At 42.2% G+C, this 26,655-nt stretch overlaps 2 protein-coding genes across 4 annotated transcripts in view; one reads left to right on the top strand and one right to left on the bottom strand.

Annotated features, from left to right (window-relative positions):
* Positions 1–26,655, top strand: part of RFX4 (regulatory factor X4) — a 122,733-nt gene that overhangs the window by 76,806 nt on the left and 19,272 nt on the right. For all 3 annotated transcript variants that reach the window (XM_088478928.1, XM_088478927.1, XM_088478929.1), the window contains 10 exons: positions 114–327; positions 1,889–1,966; positions 3,655–3,818; positions 5,479–5,579; positions 15,841–15,899; positions 16,828–16,972; positions 18,457–18,551; positions 19,356–19,473; positions 22,320–22,439; positions 24,089–24,244. In XM_088478928.1, the coding sequence (XP_088335054.1) occupies positions 114–327; positions 1,889–1,966; positions 3,655–3,818; positions 5,479–5,579; positions 15,841–15,899; positions 16,828–16,972; positions 18,457–18,551; positions 19,356–19,473; positions 22,320–22,439; positions 24,089–24,244 (1,250 nt within the window). The remainder of the gene's footprint in view (positions 1–113; positions 328–1,888; positions 1,967–3,654; positions 3,819–5,478; positions 5,580–15,840; positions 15,900–16,827; positions 16,973–18,456; positions 18,552–19,355; positions 19,474–22,319; positions 22,440–24,088; positions 24,245–26,655) is intronic.
* The window catches only part of LOC148517249 (uncharacterized), a 270,769-nt gene that overhangs the window by 227,700 nt on the left and 16,414 nt on the right, over positions 1–26,655 (bottom strand). The gene's annotated exons all lie outside the window — the stretch shown is intronic.

Here is a 26,655-nt window from a genome sequence, read left to right as displayed (position 1 = left end):
AATAATAATTTATTGGGCTTGTTGCTTTAATAGACATCAATAGTTGTAGTAACATCTTTGAATTGAATCAACAGACACAATTACAAAAAAAATATAATGTTCTCTTCCACTAGGTATCATTATTATGGCATTGCGGTCAAAGAAAGCTCTCAGTATTATGACGTCATGTACTCTAAGAAAGGAGCAGCGTGGGTCAACGAGACAGGAAAAAAAGAAGTCACAAAACAGACAGTGGCGTATTCACCGCGGTCCAAGCTTGGAACATTACTCCCTGAGTTTCCAAATGTCAAGGATCTAAATCTGCCAGCCAGCATCCCAGAAGAAAAGGTATCCATAAAGCCAAATGAATTTCCCAGAGTCTCTTGCCTATTCTGTTAAAGGCTAGGCTTTCATCCTTTGGTGTATGTACCCCAAGGGGTAACTTCAGTCTTTTAAGACTTAAAGTTATAATAATTGCATTAGTATAAAATAAATCAATATTTACTAATAGTTATATATATTGTTAAGAATAAAACATTTACAAAAAAAAAAGTATTTTTAAACTATGTAAATCATACTTGCCTACAGTATGTATGAGGAGTTACCCCACACTCCTGGGAGAGTAGACCAGCCACCCGGATCCCACCCACTTCCCCAGTGAGGAATGTGATCTAGGGCAGCAATGAAGCGATTCGCAGTCTACGGCTTGGAGAATGATAAAGTGGGAGAGTGATAAAGTACCAACCAAATCAGCTCCAAACTGTCAGTTGACAGGCTGTTTTGGAAAAATAGCATTAAGGAGCTGATTGGTTGGTACTTTATCACTTTCCACTTTATCACACTCCAAAGCTTAGTACATCTGCCCAATGAGACTCAACTTAGTCATATTTATACTTTTATAGTCCTTATATCAGGACTGTCCCAACTAAATCAGGACAGTTGGAATATATGTAAATGGCCAGTGGAGGCAGCCATTTTATGGGCGGAGCCATTATTTATCAATGTCAATAAAGCAATTAATTTCCCAAGTAAATGGTGCTTCTTTGATACTAGTCAATAAGTGCTCCTAACAAACTGATAAGCTGCAACGTCTGTGTCCTCCAATATCTCTAGGTCATTGTCATTGTCTCTAGGAGGGGGCAGCCAAGTGGGACGTGTGGGTGGCGTGGCACAGTGATCAAGCCATCATGGCCACGTCCAACGCAATACAAAGCCGTGATTACTGCCATTGTAAAGCAGGGGATGGTCTTTAAAGACACAATTTAGTGTGAGTCACATCATTATGCCGTCTGGACCACTCACATCACTCAGGAAGCGGACGGCAGTGGACGCAAGCGATTGGCTTTGCAGTGGACTTGCCTACCTTTCCCAGAGTCCAGGAGAGCCACCGGAGAGTCAGCAATCTCTCTGACATTTCGGGAGGTTAGGCAACTATGCTGTAGGTGACAGGTGTTATTTAAAATACAATGGCCTGATGCAGAGATGAACATGTATACAGCGTTTCTTGTGGTGCATCCACTATCATGGTTTTCTAATGGTCATCCAGCAACCTGCCAGCTTCATGTGCATAGTGTAATGGTTACAGCTAGATCCCGTGCCGTAGATTGACCCTGACGTCATCAGTTACTGTCTAACCTCATTCCCTACCATCCACGTGGGCATAGAGGGGGAATATAATCCTGTGGCAAGCAAAGCGAGCCCGCGAGAGGACAATGTTCTTCTTTTGGTGGACAGTATGGGCAGAAAACTGCACTTCCGCCCTCACTTACGTCACTTCCAGGTACAGAATCTGAAGCCTTACCATAGTGTAATGTCTAGATAGTACTAAAACAAAGGAGTCCTGGCTTTGAAATCTCTGATGTTCTTAAATAAATAAATAAATATTATTTCTCATTTACGTTGGCTACAGATTTCAACTTTTATAATGATGTATCGAACCCACTGCCAAAGGATTCTGGACACTGTAATACGAGCCAACTTTGACGAGGTACAGTACATTAAGAACTGATATAAAATTGAATAGAATATCTATTTGCTGTTTGGAAATGTCGTTGTGTAAAAATACCTCTGATTGTCTTTTTGACAGCACCAAAAGTCCATGAAATTCTACTGTTAGCGTAACTATGTTTGTGATTTTTCAGGCTATTGTTTTGATTTGTGCCTTTGCAGTAATTTGACCTTAAAACATGTGGAAACAGCTGATTCAGCATGTTTAAGGCCAGATTAACGTTCATAGTTATTTATCAAAGATGTAAAGGAGCTATCGGAGATATCTCCTACTTTACAAGCAACAGCGATCGCAACAGCTATCCCCATAGTTTTCCGCATCCCCATAGTCATTCCGCTGTAATGATAGCCTAGGTCAGTGGTTTCCAAATTGTATATATTTATTTTTTTTCACGGCACCCCTGGGCCAAGAGTTTCTTATTGAAAAATTCAGCAAAGATTAAATGAAGTAAATTGTGCTTATATGTCATCCTTAGGGTCAGTTATGTGTCTTGAGGCACCCCTGGACTGCACATTGGTAAATAGCCCTAGAAAAATATCCTTATTGCTGTTATATGTGGCATGGCAATAAGGAACTATTAATTTTTCAGGGCTGCACCGCAATTTTTAATAAATAGGGGCTTATTCATCATCACTTAATTTTTACAAAAGCAGGTGAAAATGAACATTTTCACCTGCAATTGTAAAAATGAAGTGTTCGGGCCATTCATCAAGACGGTAAAGCAGGAGATATCTGTGATATCTCCTGCTTACCTTCCTCTTGCGGATGGCCCGCTGTCCCCATACACTAGTATGGGGACAGAATTCATCAAGCTCAGAAAATATAATTTTTTTGGAGCTTGATTGCGGTAACATTCGCTATCTTCAGATGGCGTTTGCTACCGCTACCTTTCGAATCCCTCCGCCCCTGTCCGGCTCCTTCCGCTGGAAGTTGGGGCTCTTGTGTGCAGTGGGTGACCTGTAGGTCACGCATGAGCACTGCTCTGACGAGCAGTGAAAAGATTTTCGGATCAGCTGTCTCAGCGCCGGAGCAATGATGAATAGCTCCTGAGCCGGTGGCGAGTCAGTGTGTTAATTATCTGGGTCAGTTCGACCTCGATAATTAACATCATCAATATGCCCCTTAATCATTGTGGTAAAACAGGAAGCAGACAGCTTTTCGGTTTTCAAGCACTGAGTTTCAATTCTTGGTGATGTGTGCAAATGCAGACGTTGCTGAATATTATAGAGATAGCAACATCACAAATATTTCCACGCACCTCTGTAGACAGCCAAGGAATCTCTGTGATGTTTCTGGCCATGAGTTACGGGGGAAACGATCTGAAACGCCAGCAAGTGTCGGTCATCGCTGATAATTGAATTGCCCCCAAATTAACAAATTGCCCCCATTTAATTACTTTTCCATAGGTTATATTTGAATAGTTTATATTAAGTATGTTTTAAATAGGGTGAAGAAGGGTAAGCAGTGGACTCACTATTAAGCCCACTTTACCAAAAATTATGGCAAGATTGTGATGTACAAAATGTATTTATAAACAGTCCCAACTTTCGTGGTCAGCAAAAGTTGGGGGTGTGGCCGATAGCTCTAGGTTCCTGTACTAGACATGGCTGGTTTTCATTTAGAAACAGCACTGACAGAGTTATTCAATAGGTGTCTCTATTTTGCAGGTTCAGAGTTTTCTTCTGCACTTTTGGCAAGGAATGCCACCCCATATGTTGCCGGTTCTGGGCTCGTCCACTGTGGTAAACATAGTGGGTGTGTGTGATTCCATACTTTATAAAGCGATCTCTGGTGTATTGATGCCAACTGTGTTACAAGCTTTGCCTGACAGGTTGGTGCATTAAGTCAAAGTGCGATATTACTACTATTTACTATGGTATTATTTATCTTACTGTATGTTTCTTTGCCCTGGCTTGGTGTAGGTCTAGCCACTGGGTGATTCACACATCATTGCAGTGAACACAAGGGCTAGGACAATATTAATCTAATTATAAGCATTCTTTCAAGAGTAGAGACTATAAAACTGTTTTGGGTGCTGATGACTATGTAATTTTGTGCTCTCAAGACTTAACTAAAATTAAAACATTTTCAATAAAAAATACTCAATTTAAAAAAAATTATAGAGCCTATCTCTGTACTTTTCACAGTCACTAAAGCTACACATCTGCTGTTGAATTTGGTTATGGGATCAATATACTAAGCCTTGGAGAGAAATAAAGTGGAGATAGATAAAGTACCAACCAATCAGCTCCTAACTGTAATTTTTTTAAACACAGGCCCAGATTTATCAACAAGTGATATTCTTGGTATCACTCGTTACTAATCTTAAATGTTGCTGCAACCAATAAGCTCCTGTCATTTTTCAAACATATGACAGATAGGAGCTGATTGGTTGGAACACCATTTAAGATTAGTCACTTAGATCTTTCAATCCACACCCGGAGATAAAGGGGCAGATGTATTAAGCTCTGGAAAGTGATAAAGTGGAGAGTGATAAACGACTAGCCACTCAGCTCCTAATTGTCATGTTACAGGCTGTGTTTGAGAAATGACAGTTAGGAGCTGATTGGTTGGTCGTTTATGACTTCACTTTATCACTTCCCAGAGCTTCATACATCTGCCCCATCTCTGGGTGTGGATTGAAAGATCTACAGTTAAAAGGTCGACAATGTCAGACAGACACCAGATGTTAGACAGTCAATAGGTCGTCGGGGATGACAGGTTGACATACTAAATGTCGACATGTAAGAAGGTCGACGGTACAAATGGTCGACAGGGTCAAAATGTTGACATAAACAATTGTAGACACATGTTTTTTTATCATCCTAATCTTAACCCTAACCCTCCCCTTGGTGCCTAACCCTAACTGTCTGGTTAGGTGCCTGACCCTAACCGTCCCTCCTAGCGCCTAACCCTAACCGTTGGGGTAAGTGCCTAACCCTAACCGTTGGGGTACGTGCCTAACCCTAAAAAACATGTGTTGACCATTTGACCCCATCGACCATTTGTACCTGTCGACCTTCTTACATGTCGACATTTAGCGTGTCAACCTTTTGTCCCTGTCGACCTATAGACTGTCTAACACCTGGTGTCTATCTAGGCATTGTCGACCTTTTTACTGTAGATCTATAGACCAGATACCTTTATCTCCATCCACTTTATCTCTCTCCAAGGCTTAGTACATAGACCCCTGTTGTGTCTGTTGCTGTCACTTCCATAGTAAAAAAGTACAGTACATCTCTAGAGTACATCTCTAGAGATAAACTTCTGCAATCTAATGTATTTAAGTATAATGTTGCCAGATTAGCTTTAAAAAAAATCCAACCTACGTTCTATGCACTGTTTTTCTATGGCACCATAGTATTGAATTAAGTTTTGCATTCATTTTAAAATGTTGCAATACTCTTGGCAATAAAATTATTACTTTAGCTATACTGTAGCTACAGATTTTCATTGTATCCAGCAAACATCTGTTTATTTTCACCTTTAAGTTTGACGCAAGTGATAAGAAAATTTGCCAAGCAGCTGGACGAATGGTTGAAGGTTGCCCTTCACGACCTTCCGGAGAACTTACGGAATATTAAATTTGAGCGTAGGTATTGATTTGATTTCCATTCTTTTGTATTTTGTTTTGTGTGTAAGAAAATATGTTGAAATGACCACTGATGAATGCTGTCAATTTATTATTTTATAAAGTAATGAAATGCATTGGGAATTGATTTCTGAATGATCGTATATGATGGATAAATTATACTTTATGCTGTGTTCCATTATTATTTAGCTGCAGGTCTGTTAAAAAGTAAAGTTTAGTAGAGTATTGCATCATAACATCAATATATTGCCCTTTTAAAATCTATTATAAAATAAAAAAGAGATAGAACTGATTTAGGGGGATGCGGTCAGAATACCGACCGCTGGGCTGTCATGCAACCTATGATGAATGGTGGCTGATATGCCCAACCCCCAGCTGTCACAGATGAATTAACAGTTCCTGGTCCTGTAGTCAGTGCAGACAACATCCATAGCGCAGAGTCTGCACATACCGTGACAGTGTATCAGCACTTCCACATATACAAGACCACTAACCTATTAGGAATGGGAATGTAACACAGTGATGTGCGGTCAGGTGAGGCAGAGCCTCTCCTGCCATACTTAGGTATACTCCAGAGTTTTGACTATAAAAATATGAAAAATTTAAAAAATATATATTATAAATATCTTCTTTGTATTATTCTAATCATTATTATAGTCAAAACTCTGGAGTAAAAAGTATATGGCAGGTGAGGCACTGCCTCCCCTGTCTACCTTTTCCGCACATCCCTGATCAAAACACACCAAACTTCCCACACTATATACTGCTGCACTTTTGTATAATGCCCTCAGGTTCATATATGTATTTGTAAATCTGGCTCTGACACTAGCCAGAGCTTCCCCATCCATTTACCTCACCACACATCACTGGTGTGACATATATTCAGATGCAGCAGGACTGTCATGTGGTGATGTCACATTGTAGCATTCTGACACATTGGAGTCTAAATCTGGTCCCATGGGTCCCAAATGCACACTACTCATTATAACTACTGAAGATGCAATTTTGGGGTTCCTGGTGAACAGTAGCTAGGTAGAGATCTCATTGCTAATGATCAAAGCTGGTAGCAAGCAATACATCTGATTTTAAGATGGTACATTCCACGTTGATGTGTATAGAAAGATTTCCTTACCCTTTCTATACACATAGAAACTTTCCACATATCAGTTTTGCAACATTTCAGTTCTGTCCTTTTTGTTCAAAATCTGATTATACTAAGTTTGATTTTGATAAGGCCAGGTGGTAAATATTAGTGACGGTGTTCAGTCTTCAAGTGATAGTAAGAGGATGTACATGCGATGTCCTTGGTTAGGTCCACCAATCTTATGACCAGATCTGTATGTGGAAGATCAATCAGGTCTATCGATCTGGTTGTTTTGGGGTCATTCTGAGGAATGGATTGTGGCATTTGTAGAGACCAAGTTTTCCTAAAAAAATTGCAATCTTTTACAGTATATTACATTTTATATAACAAGGAGAAAGGTTTGATTAAAGTGATCCTTGTTTTGATGGTATGATTTGTTAAAATTGCCTCTTAGCTCCAAAAGTCCAATATACAACTTTAAATTAGACTATAAGGCCATGGTCCAAACAATTTTCCTACACTTTTCAGCCCCACATTAGTGACATTGATACCAGATGACCTCCCCTCCCTCATCATAGGTGACTTCAATATCCCTTTTAATAAACCCGCAGATTCTGCTTCTTCTAAGTTCTCTCTCTCTCTTCCTGTCTGAACTTTACTCAATGGTCTTCTTCCCTTATTCAGTTCATACACTTGGCCTAATCTTTGCCTATCATTGTGATGTCTCTGACTGCTCCAACCTCCCTTTTCCTTTCTGTGACCATCACCTCATCTACTTCTTCCTATCTGCAACTCATTCCTTGACCCTCTCTTCCAAGACAACTCTCATTGGGTGCAACTTTGATGCCTTTGACCCTGACTCTTTGTCTGCACCCTCCGACTCTCTCCCATCCTTCATCTCCCTTTCTTTCCCTGACAAGGCTACTTCTCTCTATAGAGAAGGCTACTTCTATCTATAGAGGACAAGGCTACTTTTCTCATCCGGTAGAGGAGCAATTATGTGCTGGAACTCTATAACTGTACCCTTACTTCCACCCTTGACACTTTTGCTCCTGTGGTTGTTCTCAATCTCCGACCATCTTCACCCCAACCCTGGCACTCTAGACTGGCTCCAAAGAGGTTCCCACACTGCAGAATGGCATTGGAGAAGATCTTGTTTGCTCTCTCACTTCCTTCACTTTAAATGTAGACTCCTCTTACTGCTTTGCTCTTTCCTTCTCCAATCCTCCAACCCTCACTGCCTCTTTGGTACCTACAACTACATCCTCTATCCTCCCACTCCACCCCTTTTCCCTTACATTCCTGAATTTGAACCTTTCTTTTCCTCCAAAATCACAACTATCCTCTCATAATATTTCTCTTGCGCTTCCTTCTCCTTCTTATGCTGGCCAACCTGCACTTTCTTTCTTCTCCCTCACTGTTTGTGATAATATCCACTTCCTGATCTCATACTCTTCCATCCTTAATTGTGTCTGGACCCTATTCCCTCCCACATCCTCCACACCCTCTCTCTCAATGTTTGCTCTCATCTTGCTCACCTCTTTAACCTCTTTTTCTCCACTGGAACTATTCCCTTCTCATTTAAACATGCCCTTTCCCATTCTTAATAAACTCTCTCTTGATCCTGAATCAATCCTTATTACCACCCCATCCCTCTCCTCCTCTTTGCCTTCAGGCTCTTGGAGCATCTCATCTTCCAACCCCTGTCCACTTTCCTTCCATTCCCTCCTTGACCTGGTTCAACCTAGCTTTCACCCCTTTCACCCCACTGAAACTGTCATTACCAAGGTCACTAATGACCTTGTCATGGATAAATCTAAGGGTTACTTGACTCTCCTCCTTTCTTTCTAACCACGCATTCTGTTGCTACTTCCAGCTCAACTTCACTCTTCCTGTCCATGTTCTCCAGGGCTCTGTACTTGGGGAACCTTTCTTTTTCTTTATATACCTCCTCCCTGGATGAACTAATCAGATCTTTTGGTCTACAATGCCACTTTTATTTATTTATTTTTTTAAAACAAAATATTTTATTGGAAGATAATATAAGTTTGCATAAAGAAAAACAAACAAGCAAAACATTGTCTTGAATATGTGATGAATTAAAACACATTCAAACTGTATACTTTTACAGAAGTAAATAATATTGATATAAACAACTCAGTAGTTAATAAATTAGCCAAGATCAACACAAGTAATATCGATAATTTACTAAGTATTATTATCCATAACATCCCAATAATTTTGTATTTTATAACAAAAAAGAGAAAAAGAAAGAAAAAAAGAGAGAAAGAAGGAACAAAACAAAAAGGGGAGGGGGGGGATTCAGAGGGAGGGGAGGGAAGGGAGTTTTAGGGTAGAGTATTCAACAGACTCCAGGAGCAGGGCGGGTCTGAGGTAACCAAATCAGATGATATTTCGCTACTGAATTATTTTGTAAGCTGGAAATATATTCCATTGATGCAATATAGTTAATTTTAGCTATAAGAGCCTCTTTTGAGGGTGGGTGGTGATCTTTCCAGTGTTTGGCTATAAGGGTTTTAGCGGCATTACATATATATGTAATCAGTTTATCCTGGGTTTTTGATACACCAACGAGTGGTGCATTCAATAATGCTGATATTGGATCTAATGTAAATCCCGTACCAAGAGCCTGATTAATCAATTGGCGAACATGGGTCCAAAAAAGGCGGATAGAGGGACAAGACCACCAAATGTGGAAGAATGACCCATCTTGACCACAAAGTCTCCAACACATTTTGGACGTAGCAGGAAATATGGAATGGAGTTTAGTAGGTACTAAGTACCAACTGGTATATACTTTGTAGCAAGTTTCGTGTATTGAAACACTAATAGAAGCTTTGGCAAGTATGTAATCTAATTTCTTCCCATTGATGATCATCTATATTCATAGCTAGATCAGATTCCCACAGCAATTCGTGCGGTTCACGTGGAGGATGATCGGGGGCCAAAATTGAATTGTAAATTATTGAGATATTCCCTCTCCTCCCAATTGAATATAAACACAGATGTTCAAATGGGGTAGGTTTGCGCAGCGAAGGAGATTTAGATTAGGAGCAGAGAAAACTAATAATTTGAAAATATTGGAAGAAGCAAGAGGAAGGGAGGTTTAAGCGATCTTGGAAGTCCTGGAATGAGAAAGGAGCAAAATCGCCTTTGATATGAATAAATCTGTCTACACCTCGAGCCTGCCATGGAGCTGCCATTTTTTAATCACATCCTGAGGGGAATTGAGGATGAACCCATATTGGGGTGAGTGGGGACGGATAGGGAAAAAAGTCATAAGTGGTGCGTACTTTGTCCCATAGCTGGAGAGAAAATTTGATAGTAGGGATTGAGTACACTGACGCTGGCCTACAATTTTTAGGAAGCCAAACCAAAGTATTAAGCGTACCACATTGAGTCAAGGAACAATACGACTTTTATTTTGATGATATTCAAATCTACCCTGACCTTTTCACCTCCACAACATCTCTAGAATTCATCCCTTCCACAACCATGAGGCCACTAAATCCCTTGTCCCTGCCATTGACCTCTTTCACTTGGACTATTGTAACCTCTTACCTTCTTCCCCGACTCTCTCCTCCTAACTCTATCCTCAATGTTGTAGCTCCTCTTATCTTACTATCCCATTGCTTTCAGTCGACCTCTCTTCTCCTTGAACTCCTTCATTAGATCCCCTTCCCTTACAAAATTAAATTTAAACTCCTCACCCTAACCTTTAAAGTACGGAATAATTCCTCTCATTCCTCCTCTCTTTCTAAATCCACACTTCCCATCTCTCTGCTCTTCCTCTGAATGTTGCCTTGCCTCTGCATTTATTAACTCCTTCCATTTCCGCATCTTCCGAACTGCTCCCCTCCTGTGGAACTCACTCCCTCACCCTATCAGGCTGTCTATCAGAATACACTGCTTAAATAAATGCACCTATTCCTTAAAGCCTATTAGCTCTATTCATATGATTAGCATATGTCTCTGTCCTTCAACCCCATTCTTCCCAGTTCACCTCCCAGATAGACCCATGTATCCCTTAGTCTGTAGTCTCTTACGAGCAGGTAGGCAGAGCCCTCCTCCCTCATGTTCTCTCCTTGCACTACCCATGTCCTAAGTCAGTGTTGGCTAACCTTGACACTCCAGCTGTTATGGAACTACATAACCCAGCATGCACTGCTACAGTTTAGCTATTAGGGCATGCTAAAACTGTGGCAGGGCATACTGGGATATATAGTTCCACAACAGCTGGAGTGTCAAGGTTAGCCAACACTGTCCTAAGTGCTCTCTCACTCATGGGCGTTGTTGTGAATAATTCTTCATGCCTGCCCACCCCAGGCGTCTGGGTCACTGAGTTAGACAGATTTATTGTCACTCATAATACCATCTTACTTTACTGATTTTACTAACCCCTCAACACTCTAGTGCCCAGAGTCTACTGATTCTGCGGTGGCCGGCCAGCCGCGTCAGTCGTCTGCAGGCTGCCGGGTGTGAGAGGAGGGGGCCTGTGATGGGGGATGCACACGGGCCCCCTCCTCTCTAAAGACGCCCCTGGTGCTATGGACATTTTTGGTAGCACCATGTAAGTAAAGGTTAATAATAAACATAATACAAATGATTTAGACCAATTTAATTTGACACTGGCAATGGTCATCTACAACACAAAAGCACTTTGAGCTGATATATTTTGGGCCATATTCAGAGGTGGGCGCTAATACAGCCGTAAATGTGTCTTTTTGCACAGCACGACTGTGTCTTTATGCTAATGCTGCAGCTTTAAAAGTGATGTTGCCCATAGCAACCAATCAGATTCTAGCTATTATCTTCTAGAAGGTGCTAGTTAAATGTTAAGTAGAATCTGACTGGTTGCTATGGGCAACATCACTTTTAAAGCTCACTTCTAAAAACTCTCACTTTAGTAAATTAACCCCTAAGTTTCTTTTTAAAGAGAGAATGCATAGTAGTATACTTCATTAGACTCATTTATCCAGTAGCTTATATTCTGTATATATCTCTGTGCCAAGAGTTTTTTAATCTATACACAACAATAAAAGCAGCAGATTTGTCTCTGCAGGCTAGACACTCCTTTCTAAGGATGTTCCAGGATCTTGCGTCAGTCTAAGCCCATCTCCTGCACATAAATCCTTTCTCATTTTAAAGCTTTTACGCTTTCTCCATTCACAAAAACTGTTCACCATCATCCAGTAATTAAGTAAAAGGATTAGCTGTGATTCAAGAACAGGAGCTAGGATGTTGTTGTAGTATGTTAATACTCGAAAAAACAAAAATAAGAATAGTAATTCTGATTATTTTTTCTTCTTTCTTTTGTGTCTTGTAACTAAATATTAACAGGACCTAATAATGAAAAAATGAATAGGGAATTTCACAAAAATGTTCACAGAATGAACGTACCCAATTGATAATATGAATATATTTATATATACAGTATATATATATATGTACAGTATGTATCCCAATATCAACCCCGGCACTCCAGTACCATAGATAAGGAACAACTTGGTCTGGTGCCCTCCCCTGGGGTATGCAACCCCAAATACACTCCAACCAAAACAAGATGTGGGACTCATAGACTTGAAAGAAGTGAACCCTATATAAGGGTATTTATTGGGTGGCCAACGTATCCCCTTCCCTTGAGATGGCTGTCCTGAGGAAAGGGATACGGTCCCCTTCCTTCTTTGAAGTCTCTGAGTGTTGCATCTTGTTTTGGTTGTAATATATAGATATAGATTATATATATATGGTCACACTTGCTAGGGCACCCTGTTTTTCAAATGTAAGACAAACTTTTTTTCTTTTTCCAGGTGCTTATTAACTGATAGCCCTGGGTGTGGTCCTGTCTCTTTAAGGCAGGACCCAGTTTCATGTTTAAAATGTATGCAAGCTTGAGCCAAAGGTGGAAGATCAAGTTTATTTATCTGAGAATCAGTGTAGGGACTGGCCAGATGGGAACGACCGTGGAGCGGTGGTCAGCTTAACAAATTATTGCAATATTTTGGAACCAACAATCCCTATGTTCAAAGGAGTTGCAGTTTGAAAAGCATGTGAGTGCCGAGTTTGTATGATATTTTTTATGTAGATGGTGTGGTCACATGCCAAGGGCACCCCAGATGGTTGAGTGCCGTGGATTAAGCCTGTCGTTTATATATATATATATATATATATATAAATATATATATAATATATAAATGTTTCTGCTGCTTTCTGGTAGCAATCTGCTTGTGAGTTATATATTTAAAGTTTAAACTACAGTAACATATATCAAGTGAGCACAGCGATTGTACTAGTCAGGGGCAGAACCTTTGGGGATGGAGGGGATGTGCGGTGGCTTTGGAACCCTGACAATATCACCCTTGCTTCCTAAGCTACACTACCCACTAGGGATGGCCATTGGAAACCAATGTTGTTGTTTGGTGGTGATTTTGCCATTTGATTCCAGAATAGTGATGATTGCCCCCATTTCATGCTTCTTTTCGATGTGTGTTCTGCCGATGTGAGGCGATGTCATACATCACAGGCATAAACACTGAACCAGCGGTCAACTATACAACAACATGGTTTAAACCAAAACCATGGTCACATACCGTCGAAAAGTGTTATCCGCCAACGGAAACACTTTAAGATTTTTCAGTTTTGTATACTCATATGGCATTAATACGCAGCTGGTACCATGTACAATGTGGTTAAAGCTGAGCACAAGAATATTTATTTTCTGTTTTGTTGCATAATTTTGCCTAGTGCTATCAAGGCTATAAAGGCCTAGCTGGGTATGGCTGACAAGCCAGCCCTTGTCTAGATGTTACTCTCTGTACAGTACCTAAAAAGCCAGTGCATATAACTGTAATTTAATAGGGCTCTATTTACTACAATCCGCATTTGTAATGCAGATTGTAGTGTGATATTACCGACTAAATTCGCATTGCGAATTCAGGCAATATCACAAGGATTTACTACAAATCCCTTGCAGAGACAGAGCTTGCGAGAAAGCTCTGCCCCTGCGAATCCCCTCCGCACAGTAGTCACGGTATTTTTGCAAAAAAATATTGTGACTAGTGCCCCGCGCAATCGCCGACAGGCCGCCGCTGCTACCCCCCCGGGGCTAAGCCCCGCCCATGTCATTAAGCCCTGCCCCCATGATCGCGGACCCCCCCCCCCCCCGCAACCCCCTTCTCCCTTAATTACACTTACCTGCATGATCCGGGCTTCGGTGATATCTTCCATGTCCTCCGGTCAGGTAATATCCTATACTGCACTGGGACCCGATCACCTGATGACCGGGCCGCAGTGCAGCATGGGAGACCAGCTGACCGGAGGAGAGACATCACCGGAGCCCCGACCACCGGTCCCTGGAGTCAGGTAAGTTAATTTTTTTTTTTTACACTGTATCAGCATGTAGTCTGTTTAGAGTAGACCACACAGCTGATCACTGGGGCCGGCTCCCGGCTCTGCTCTCCCCATTAGAGCAGAGCAGGAGTCCGGTAACCGGGGGAGACCCTGGATAACGCCACCTCCAGGTGGCGTTAATATCACAGGGCTTCCCCCGGTATTTTTTCACATTTTATTTTTAGTAACTTTGGTCGGATCACATTTCCCATTAGAATTATGGGAAATGCTTACTAAAAATAAGTGATACTTAGGGGTTGGAGTAGAATTTTACGAATTCTACTCCAATTGCCCTTTAGTAACTGTACGTGAAACTAAAATAATGTGAAAAGGGTGTGAAAACACCCTTTTTCACTTTATTTTATTAACAATAATGTTAATAAATAGAGCCTTTAGGGCTCTATTTACTGCAATCCGCATACTGAGTGCAGATTGTAGTGTGATGCATTGCGAATTCAGGCAATATCACTGGGATTTACTACAAATCCCTTACAGGGACAGAGCTTGCGATAAAGCTCTGTCCCTGCAAATCCCCTTCGGAGCCTTATCACGGTATTTTCGCAAAAAAATACCGTGATTAAGTGCCCACGCATGTGCCGACCGGGCGCCGCTGCTACCCCCCGGTGCTAAGTCCCGCCTCCCGGTGCTAAGCCCTGCCCCTGCGATCACGGGCCTCCCCGGTGATGTTCTCTATTCCTCCGGTCAGGTGATCTCCCATACTGCACTGGGGCCCGATCACCTGATGACCGGGCAGCAGTGCACTATGTGAGACCAGCTGACCGAAGAGGAGTCATCACCGGAGGCCTGGTGATGACTTTTACAGTAATCAGCTTGTGGTCTGTTTAGACCACACATCTGATTACTGGGACCGACTCCCGGCTCTGCTCTCCCCGTTAGAGCAGGGCAGGAGGCCGGTAACGGGGGGAGACCCTGGATAACGCCACCTCCAGCGTTATTATCAAAGGGCTTTCCCCGATATTTTTTCACATTTTATTTTTAGTTACTCTGGTCGGATCACATTTGCCATTACAATTATGGGAAATGCGATCTGCTTTACTAAAAATAAGTGATACTTAGGGGTTGGAGTAGAATTTTACGAATTATACTCCAATTGCCCTGTAATAACTATACGTGATACTAAAATAATGTGAAAAGGGTGTGAAAACACCCTTTTTCACTTTATTTTAGTCAAAATAATGTTAATAAATAGAGCCCTATGTGTGGTGGGCATATATGCTAGTGTAGAACAGAAAATGTGGGGTCCTTTGACGGCTGGCTGCAAGCTTAAATGTTTTGATCAAAATATGAACAAAATCCCCCTGTTTTTATTGGCTAAATAGTAATATGCACATATTTTCAGTACAGTATATTATTCTTAGCGCCCAGAGCAAAAGTCTGCTTCAAGAATTTTATTCCACCTTTCTGATGGCCATCCCTACTCCCCACAGAGTGGAGGCCTCTTCTGAACATTGTACTGGGAACATGAGACAGGACACACGTGCTCAGGAGAGGTCCCTGCTCAGCTTTATTGGGAGCAGAGAAGGAAGTCTACATGACAAGAACAGCATTTCTGGGGTCTATCCAAAGTTTAGTGTGGGACCCGTCACCCGGTGATGCACTGCTCCACACTGAATGCTAGTAACATCTAAAGGCTGCCATATCTTCAGAAACAGCACACCGAAGAATAGGGACGTATTTATATTAACGTGATTTGACTAATCTCCTAGGTAACTAAATCTCATTTTTATTCATCTCATTTCCTGCTAGTGTCTAAAAGGTTTTCACAAATCCTTCGAAGGCAGACATCATTAAACCATCTATGCCAGGTGAGTGTCCTCCAGAAATGACTGACATCAGTTATCTATTTGCAAAAAAAAAACATAAATGAAATAACACCTCCCCCTCCATTGAAACGCAGAGCTGTGGCATGCATAGTTGAGAAAAGTGATATCAACACAACGTTTGTCTGAAAGAAACTCCCTGCATCTGTTAGGGCATTGGGTTATGTTTGGGTTTCTCACCAGGGTCACCTAGTACATACATGAAATCTGCATCCCTTTAGCTGTTGCTAAACAATGCTCAGCACATTATAGTAGATGGGAAATTGGCGCCCAGCCCTAGAATATCTAGTTAAGTGCAAATATATAGTATTTTTTATAAGCTATGTCATTTTGTTTTAAGGGACCATGACTAGGTTGGGAGATGTTTGAGGCTAGGGTTAAGTCTGCTCAGGCGAGTGGGAGTCTTTAATTTGGGCTGTTTTGTTATGGTTGGGAAAAGGGATGCTTAGCAGTCCTTAGGATAAGTCAACCATTTAAAGCCACAGCAGTGTAGTGTCTGACAGGTTGATTCTCTGGAGTACGTGAATCGTAAGTAGCACACGGTTTGGTTACCATGGACAAAATCCCACAGTGGTGCGGGATTCCTTTCAGAGTTGTCATTTACAGCTGGGGGAGTTTCAATGTTGTGTTATGTGTCATTGTATTTTTGTATTTATGTTTATTCTATTGTTATATTACTAAAACACCTGTGTGGCCTTTCACATCCAGTGACACAGCTGTGTGGGTTTATTTGAGCATGTGTAGGTGGGTAGGCTGTACCAGAGGCACTTCTGCACTGCTCATGCTCCTCCTGCCCATAATGCACTGTGGACTTTCCAGTATTTTTTTGCACTTCTGATACCTAAATGTATAGTTAATACTTACAGTATGTCTCTTATTTATTTCCGTTTTAATGAATTTATGTGAATTGCAGGCGTCACGGACCGTAATACACAGCGCTGATATCACTTTTCAGATGCTGGAAGACTGGAGGAATGTTGACCTTAATAGTATTACCAAACAAAGTCTTTATACTATAGAGGACTCCAGAGATGAACACAGGAAACTCATTATCCAGTGTAAGCAATACAATACATTATGCTCTACATTACCAGACTTCATATCTACTGATCTGTAAGAATGAGAGAGATTTTAAACTTACATCTTTATAATGGTTTTGAAGAGTATAAGGTAACTTTAACGTCATTCTTTCTACATAACCTACTTGTTAAGTTTTGCCATTACTCCACAGCGACTAAAATGTACTTCCATATCAGCAGTGTTTGCGAATAGGGAAGCACTTCCTGTTTGGTCCCTACTGTATGATATTTTCATGCCCAATAGGGAGCAACAGCCCTCATTATTCCACATTACAGACAGGTTTCAGGTCTGTTAAAAAGCATTTGTTGTATGGTTATAAGAATACAAACCCAGAACAAGTGATGTCATGAAAAATATACCTGCGTCATGACCAACACTATTGAAATAGTGAATTAATATGCTGCTTTCTCATGAATGTTGGCTCATTGTGTAAGCGACACAATGTATGACTACAGGGATTTAGAGTGGAGAATTATTAACTTATATTATCTCAATTTATTATATGGCTCTTTCTATTGTATTTATCTATCGCCTTTGGCGTCATTCATAGTTAGTTTATGTTGGGTTTAAGGCACAAATGATTGAATATATGGACAATGCTTAGCGAAGCAGGTATTTGCTTGTGAGTGAAGGTCAGTGTCTAGAACCTACTCAACTGACTGCCCTAGAAAACTAGAAATCACTTTACATTGCTACAATTAAGGATCAGTATTACAAATGGCTACCGAAGAGAATTGGTAGAGAAGCAATTCATCCAGGACTTCTCTTCCATCAAAGGACAGCTGGCAAAGGCAATAGGAGGGCAATGGCTTCTTTCTTCCCTACAATTGCTACTTTCTACCCTACACTTCATGCTGCACTTGCCTTCAGCATTGCACAGGCACTATAGTTAGCCTCTGTGGCCATCCAGTAAGTCTCAATGGCCCATCAGATTTCTCCTGAAAGCTTTTGTAAAAAAAAAGATAGTAAATGCCATTATTACCGTGAGAAAGTCCCAAGCTGATAGATCATAAGTGATTGTTTATACTTTCCTTTCAATAGTAATGTTTTAATCTAATCATGTGTTTCTGTTGTTGTACCATGGGTCCATGCTGGGGGTCTATACGAATAGGCACCCGATGGAGCAATTCAATTGTTACTCCGTCCGGATACCTAAAGCCGCGGAGGGGCACATTTCTTCTCGCAGCCTGCTGAGGTGCAAGAAGAAATGTGTACAAAGTCCATTGTTTGGGGGTCCTAACTGTGTTTTGTGGGCCCTATCCATTCCTTTAGACGGGTTTAGATGATTTGCGTGGCTAAACTCATTGCTTTTAGGCGTGTTAAATACTAATGAGGGTCCTTATGTTTAATGGGACCGGTTTTGCTTCTTTGTCATGTGTACCTGGGTGTTTTTTGTGCTACTAGTGACATGGCGTAGTGTACAAGTTTATAAACCTGATCTGCTAATGTTTGATTTTTGCAGTGTATCAGGAGTTTGATCATTTATTAGAAGAACAATCCCCAATTGAATCATACATTGATTGGCTGGATTCCATGGTGGACAGATGTGTTGTAAAAGTAAGCTGACATATGTATTATTTAATGCAGTATATAACTATAAAGCAATAGTAAAAAGGATATCAGCAATACAGTTGTCTTATAGAATGTATTATAGCAATGATAGCTAGAAGCTGATTGGTTGCTATGGGTCAACTTCTCCGCCTGTCATTTTTAGACGGTTGGATACATCTCCCTTATAGTCCCTGCATGCTGTGCTGACATCTCTTATCATTTTGTGTGTTTCAATGACCGCAGATAAATCTAAGGCAAAGGAAATACATCTGTCGTATAAAGATCACATATGAACATGCATATTTAGATCTGGTCGCCAGCCATGTAGTTTAGCCTAATTGGACACATCTGACCAATTGACAGCCAGGCTGATCAGCCGGCTCACACAGCGGTTGCGGTTGCCAAATGTCAAATTTGGGGCAATTTGGACTAAATTGGGCAACAGAATCATGCCTATGTGGCCCAAGCTGTGTCTTTCAATAAACGGTATGAATCTGATAAATGGGCATGGAGCAGAGAATGGCCACCAAATACAAAAAAAAAGAAAAGAAACAAAAACATATTTTCACTGAACAGCGCTTTAATGAGCCTGAGCCTTAATAGTCCTGTATAGTACGTATTGCAGAAATCAAATTATGATATGAGGGGATTTGGAATCCATGGACTGTACTAGTTGATCAGAAATCCCTCATTTATGTTTGGTGACATACAAATAGATTTAAAAAAAATATATTTCATGGGCACTGAAGGTACTTAGTATAATTATACCTTTGCTTGTTGTACTACGCTTACTTTTGATTACTTTTCTAGGTAGCATCCAAAAAACCTGGCTTATTGAAGAGGGTGGCACAACAGTTCCTCTTGATCTGGTCTTGCTTTGGTACAAGAGTCATTCGGGATATGACGTTACACAGTGCACCAAGCTTTGGTATGTTACTAACTATATCTATCTATCTATCTATCTATCTATCTATCTATTCTAAATGTCAACCATTCAAGAGCTGAAAGGTGAATATTATTTGAGGATGCTCAGTCAGACATCCAGGTACAGGTATGTGTAGGAGTAGAACATTTTAAGATAGAGGGGTCTATTTACTAAGCTGTTTTAGGAGATAAAGTGAATGGTGATAGGGTGCCAGCCAGTCAGCTCCTAACTGTCATGTCACAGACTGTGTTTGAAAAATGGCAGTTAGGAGCTGATTGGCTGGTACATTATCACCGTTCACATTATCTCCTAACACAGCTTAGTAAATAGACCCCTAAGGGGTAGATGTACCAAATCTTCTGAAGAGGGCAGGTGGATAAGTTATTCATAGCAACCAGCCAGCTTCTAGCTATCATTTTATAGCAGGTACTATTTAAATGATAGCTAGAAGCTGATTGGTTGCTATTTGGCCGCTTCTCTTCTTTTAAGGTTTGATGCATCTTCCCTTCTAAAGCATTACTCCACAGGGATTCATAACCCAGGGCCAGGATATCCTCCACTACTGTGCCGTGCACCCAATCTACATACCAGGTACCACCTCCACAATCATCACTGACATTGTGCACTTACACTGATGGGCAAATATTCATAATAAGATATTTATATACAGGAACATAACTACTGTAGGGATGGTTGAGCGGTGCTGCTGTCCAGGGTGCAGCACCATCGTTGCCCCTGGCATCTGTATTTGGCATGCAGGGTACGGCATCCACCAGCCTACATAGTAATCATCTGGAGTGTCCTTAAGGTGCTACAGGCACTCAGATAGTCACCAGTCCCATGTCAAGCCACCTCGGAGTGTCCTTAGTACTCTCTGGGTCTCTCAACTTACTTCTCACTGTTACAGCAGTCCCACCTCCTTCTTGTCATGTTGTGATGTCACATGCTCAGGGGGCAGTCGGTACAGGGCGCAATACAGCCCTGTTCTGGCCCTGTTTATATAGCTTATGACCAGGGGCGTTTCTAGAGAGGAGGGGGCCCGGGTGCAGTCTCCCTTGCAGGCCCCCTCCAACCGACAGCACACTGAGCGGGGCAGTGCGTGGCCTGCGCCGCACTTATAGACTCTGGGCACTAGAGTGTGCCCAGAGTCTATAGCGCATGCACAGGTCACCGGAAAAATGGCCATGGCGTCCATTTTCCCTGTACTGCGCATGCGCAAATAATGGGAAAATGGCCACGGCGACCATTTTCTAGCTGTTTTTTACAGCACAGACACTGGCGCAGACATGTGGCTCCGGAGAAGTAAGTATAATATGGGTGCAGGGTGTGCGGTGCGAGCCCCCCCTGGACCCAGGGGCCCATGTGCCCCACACACCCTGCACCCATTATAAATACACCCCTGCTTATAACATTATAGTATAAAAAGAAAAAGTATAATAATGATATGATGCATTCAGGAAGGCTTTGTTCATTTACAAAGCGCATTGAATGTGCACCACTTATAGGGCTCTATTTATTAACATTATTTTGACTAAAATAAAGTGAAAAAGGGTGTTTTCACACCCTTTTCACATTATTTTAGTATCACCTATAGTTATTATAGGGCAATTGGAGTAGAATTCGTAAAATTCTACTCCAACCCCTAAGTATCACTTATTTTTAGTAAGCAGATCGCATTTCCCATAATTGTAATGGGAAATGTGATCCGACCAGAGTTACTAAAAATAAAATGTGAAAAAATATCGGGGAAAGCCCTGTGATAATAACGCCACCTGGTGGTGGTGTTATCCATGGTCTCCCCCGGTTACCGGACTCCTGCTTTGCTCTAACGGGCAGAGCAGAGCCGGGAGTTGGTCCCAGTAATCAGCTGTGTGGTCTAAACAGACCACAAGCTGATCACTGCAAAAAAAAGAAAAAGAAAATGGTAAAAAAAAAAATGTACTTACCTGACTCCAGGGACCGGTGGTGACTCCCCTCCGGTCAGCTGGTCTCCCATAGTACACTGCTGCCCGGTCATCAGGTGATCGGGGCCCAGTGCAGTATGGGAGATCACTTGACCGGAGGCATGGAGAACATCACCGGAGTCCCGGAGCATGCAGGTAAGTGTAATTAAGGGAGAGGGGGGTCGCAGGGGGTCGGGGGTCCGCGATCGTGGGGGGCGGGGCTTAGCGCCGGGGGGGTGGCAGTGGCGACCGTTCGGTGCATGCGCGGGCACTTAAATCACGGTATTTTTTGCGAAAATACAGTGATAAGGCTCCGAAGGGGATTCGCAGGGACAGAGCTTTATCGCAAGCTCTGTCCCTGCAAGGGATATGTAGTAAATCCCTGTGATATTGCCTGAATTCGCAATGCGAATTCAGTCGTTAATATCACACTACAATCTGCATTCAATATGCAGATTGTAGAAAATAGAGCCCTGAGTAACTTAAGTAAACTTGACCTAAATACTCTGCTTGACTCCACTGTGAAAAAATAAACAAAACGCTGCCATCTTGCACCACAGGCCTATGCCTGTTGGCTTAAAACGAATCGCACCACAGCACATTGAGGATGTGGTATTGCACCTCAGCCACTTGCTTCATTAATGACCGCTACAGAGCTATTTTGGGTTGTATCAGTATTCAAGAACATTTAGCCTAACAATACACCCCATGTTACATATGCAGTGTCTCAGTCATGTCAGTACTTCTCATGAAATGAAAAAGCCTCAATCCCACTGATAATGGTGCAGCCCACAAAATGGCTACCTCCACTATGCTTACATGACAGTTGCTCTGTAATTATTCTTTTAGCTTACTCTGTCACGTTGAAGGGTCTGATTGAGATTTATGATTTTGTGCTCCTACCAGGTTCATTCCACCTCATTCACCTAATGTTTGATGACTATGTCCTGTATTTGTTGGAATCTTTACACTGTCAGGAGAGAGCCAATGAGCTCATGAGGGCAATGAAAGGAGAAGCTCACAGTGGTAAGTTTGTTACCAAATTATTACCTTTTATTAAAGCAGTAATGAATCTTGGTATTTATCATTCATCATTGGTTTGTTTTTTCAGGATGATATTAATGTTATATAATTGTGCACAATGACATGGACTACCATAGCGACAACAGTCACATGGCACATGATATTGTCAGCAGAGAGGTTTTGGAACATTTCTCTGATCCTGGGGCATATTTATAATGGGTTCAGGCTGTGCACACGGGCCCCTGGTTCCAGGGGGCCCACACCGCACTCCCTGCACCCATACTTTTTTATACTTACCTCTCCGAAGTTTAAAAAGAAAAAAAAAACCTCTCATGAGGGATTGCTGCTTTAAACAATGTAAGCATTAAAATCAAGTACAACCATTTTCCAGGTTATGTTAGCTCTTTTGTATACTAAACAGGGATCTATTGGTTTAAGTGTGCCCATCACCAAGATAGTAGCTGTAGCTATCCTGCAGGTTGAGCATGCTGTCTCTGAAGTCACCTGGGTCCAGTGACATTTTGTACTGTGTGTCTAATGCTGGGCATACACGGCCAGACAAAATGCCTGTCAGACCGACAGACATTTTATCTGGCCGGCTGCCAGCCGCAGATGTCACCGGCATACACTGTGAGATTTCTCTCAGTGTATTCGGCAGACATCCGCCTCCGCCCCCGGGGGAGGAGACATTTCCCTGTACCTTCCGTAGGAAGGAACACAGGAAATGTCTGTCTGTCGGCCGCGGCTGGGCATACACTGCCCGATGCGGCCGACAGTTTACCGGGAAATATCACATCGGACGGGCATGCTGGACAATCCGGCATGCCCGACCGAGCAATATTTAACCCTCAGTCGCCCCCCCACATGCTACAATTATCGGGGCGATCCGCCGATATCAGGCGGATCGCCCCGATAATTGTAGCGTGTAAGGCCAGCATTAGTGATATTAATGATTTACAGCAAATTTATATTGCAGTATCTATTAAATATGACTTCAGCTGCCTCCAAGTCCGCTCTATCTAGGTAATAAGCATACTAAAAGTTACCTACTTACTTGGAATTTCAGAGAGAATGATGATTTTGGAGAGTTCCCCATGGTCAGGGGATAGTGGGTAATCTTCCTGCATTTTGTCCACTTTCCCATAGAGTGTGATGCAGTGATTTGTAATGAATCACATAATTGTAACCCCGCCCCCATGATGTAATGCCACAAATTAGAACATTACATCATATATGAGCCCCGTCCCTCCCCCTCACCAAATCACCCTGAGATCATATAGGGACTGTGTGTAAGTATGACAAAGCCTACATGCCTCCGTTTTCTGGGACACTGGCCATCGCCGCACCTTCTCAGACCCCAAACGGTTATTGACATGCTGCTGCTATGGGGGCACTGCAACCGTCGTCGCAGACACAGATTGGCACATGCACAGTAGAGATGGCACATGCGCTGATCGGCAACCATCGGAGCTGTACGTACACTATTGGGTTTGCATACAACTCTGAATTAGGCTCAGAATCCCCAAACAGCACAGAGTATCGATGTCAGGCTCCTATCACACTGGAAAGATGATGGTGTCATACACACCTGTATATGAATTACAGTTCATGTATCCAAGTTTTTTTAATTACATACTTTTCATTCTTCCCAGAGGATGCAGAAGACATTATAATGGTGGAGCCCGCAATCTCTACACCCTCTCCAATACCATTCTCGCCAGCTACTCCTTCTGGGTCTGTTGAAATCACGTCAGCGACATCCCCTGGTGGCACCCAGTCTCCAGAGAGTGGTGCTTTGGTGACGACAGGTAAAAGAGTGGTTGTAAATCTACAAAGGGAGCTACAGAATATTCGCTTCCCCATACATTTCCTTCTTGCTCCTTGTAGCACTTGTTCCCCTTCATTTAAGCATTTTTTTATAGAATACTGCATAATTTACCTATTTTCCAAAATAAACATTAAATTAAAATGTACCTGTCACCTACTGTACTGTACACACTGTGAAGGTAATTTGTGAAGTGAAACACATTCGTAATGTACTGCAACACCGTCTTCGAGTCGGTCATTTACCTCAGTTTGCGCCTTGGCACCTTGCACCGGCTGAGGGTTGGATGTGGCAGAGCGAGGGTGTTCCATGCATAATATTATTCGGGTGTCACTTGTTTTGCAGCTCAGTTCAGAGCGAAATTATTGGAATGAGATAAAGAGGTTTAGGGGCCACAACATTAATTTTTGATCCATTGGGCGCACAAGGACAACTGATGTCACTGAGGCATGAGACACTTCAGTGCTGTCGTCCTGACTAGATAAGATAAATAGTAGGGGTGTGCACCGGCCACTTTTCGTGTTTTGGTTTTGGATCTGGATCTTTCTTCGTGTTTTGGATCTGGATTGGTTTTGCCAAAACCACCCTTCCGTGTTTTGGGTTCTGGGTTTTGTGTTTTGGATCTGTATTTTTTTGAAAAAAAGCATAAAAACAGCTAAAATCACAGAATTTGTAGGTTTTTCTGCTCCTATGCTATTATTAACCTCAATAACCTTAATTTCCACTCATTTCCAGTCTATTCTGAATACCTCACAATAGTGTTTTTATGTCCAAAAGGTTGCTCCGAGGTAGCTGGATGACTATGCTAAGCGACACGAGTGGGCGGCACAAACACGTGACCCATCTAGGCGTGAAACTGCAGTGGCAGACAGGATGGCATTGAAAAACTAGGCCCCAAACTGTACATAATGCAAAGAAAAAAAAGAGGTGCAAGATGGAATTGTCCTTGGGCCCTCCCACCCACCCTTATGTTGTATAAACAGGACATGCACACTTTAACAAACCAATCATTTCAGCGCCAGGGTCTGCCACACAACTGTGGCTGAAATGATTGGTTCGTTTGGGCCCCCACAAAACAAGCTGGCAATTTATCTGTCCCTGCACAAACTGGCTCTACGGAGGCAAGATGTCATCCTCATCCTCCTCATCCACCGATTCCTCACCCTCTTCAGTGTGTACATCCTCATCCTCGCAGAGTATTAATTCGTCCCTGCTGGAACCACAGGTCCCTCTGTACGTTCTGGAGGCTGGTCTCCCTGGAAGAGTTGATAATTCATTTTATGAACATCATCTTCTCCACATTTTGTGGAAGCAACCTCCTACGCCTTTCGCTGACAAGGTTCCCGGCTGCACTAAACACTCTTTCGGAGTACACACTGGAGGGGGGGCAACTCAGGTAAAATAGAGCCAGTTTGTACAGGGACCTCCAAATTGCTTCTTTTTCCTGCCAGTACAGGTACGGACTGTCTGACATGCCTACTTGGATGCTGTCACCGATGTAATCCTTTAACAGACAGACGCACGCTTGTCGCTGCTGCTTTGAGGATTCAAGTGCGGCTACAGCCCACACAATTCACAAAGACAGAAAAAAAAAAAGAATATTTTTATTGTTTGTGGAGCACACTTTGAGGGTTACACCACCCTTTAACAGACAGACGCACGCTTGTCGCTGCTGCTTTGAGGATGCAAGTGCGGCTACAGCCCACACAATTCACAAAGACAGAAAAAAGAAGAATATTTTTATTGTTTGTGTAGCACACTTTGAGGGTTACACCACCCTTTAACAGACAGACGCACGCTTGTCGCTGCTGCTTTGAGGATGCAAGTGTGGCTACAGCCCACACAATTCACAAAGACAGAAAAAAAAAAAGAATATTTTTATTGTTTGTGTAGCACACTTTGAGGGTTACACCACCCTTTAACAGACAGACGCACGCTTGTCGCTGCTGCTTTAAGGATGCAGGTGCGGCTACAGCCCACACAATTCACAAAGACAGAAAAAAAAAGAACAATATTTTAATTGTTTGTGTAGCACACTTTGAGGGTGTCACCACCCTTTAACAGACGCACGCTTGTCGCTGCTGCTTTGAGGATGCAGGTGGAATCTAGACGGGATTTGGAACCGAGGACACACTACCTCCATCAATTGTCTAAATCCCACTGCACTAATGTCGGATACCGGACGCACGTCTAACACCAACATAGCAGTCAAGGCCTCAGTTATACGTTTTGCTTCAGGATGACTGCTGTCGTACTTCATCCTCATCGCTAGGGACTGTTGGAGGGTCAATTGTTTAGTAAAAGTAGTGATGTTCCTACTTCCTCTCTGGGATGATGAACAACTCCCAGCAGCAGCAACAGCACTAGGAGGAAGTGGTTCTTGATCTTTCCCTA

The sequence above is a fragment of the Taudactylus pleione genome, unplaced genomic scaffold, assembly GCF_031769625.1.
Source record: "Taudactylus pleione unplaced genomic scaffold, aTauple2 ptg000225l, whole genome shotgun sequence".
NCBI lineage: Eukaryota > Metazoa > Chordata > Amphibia > Anura > Myobatrachidae > Taudactylus > Taudactylus pleione.
Note: the sequence above shows the minus strand (reverse complement) of the source record. Positions and strands in the feature narration are given on the sequence as shown.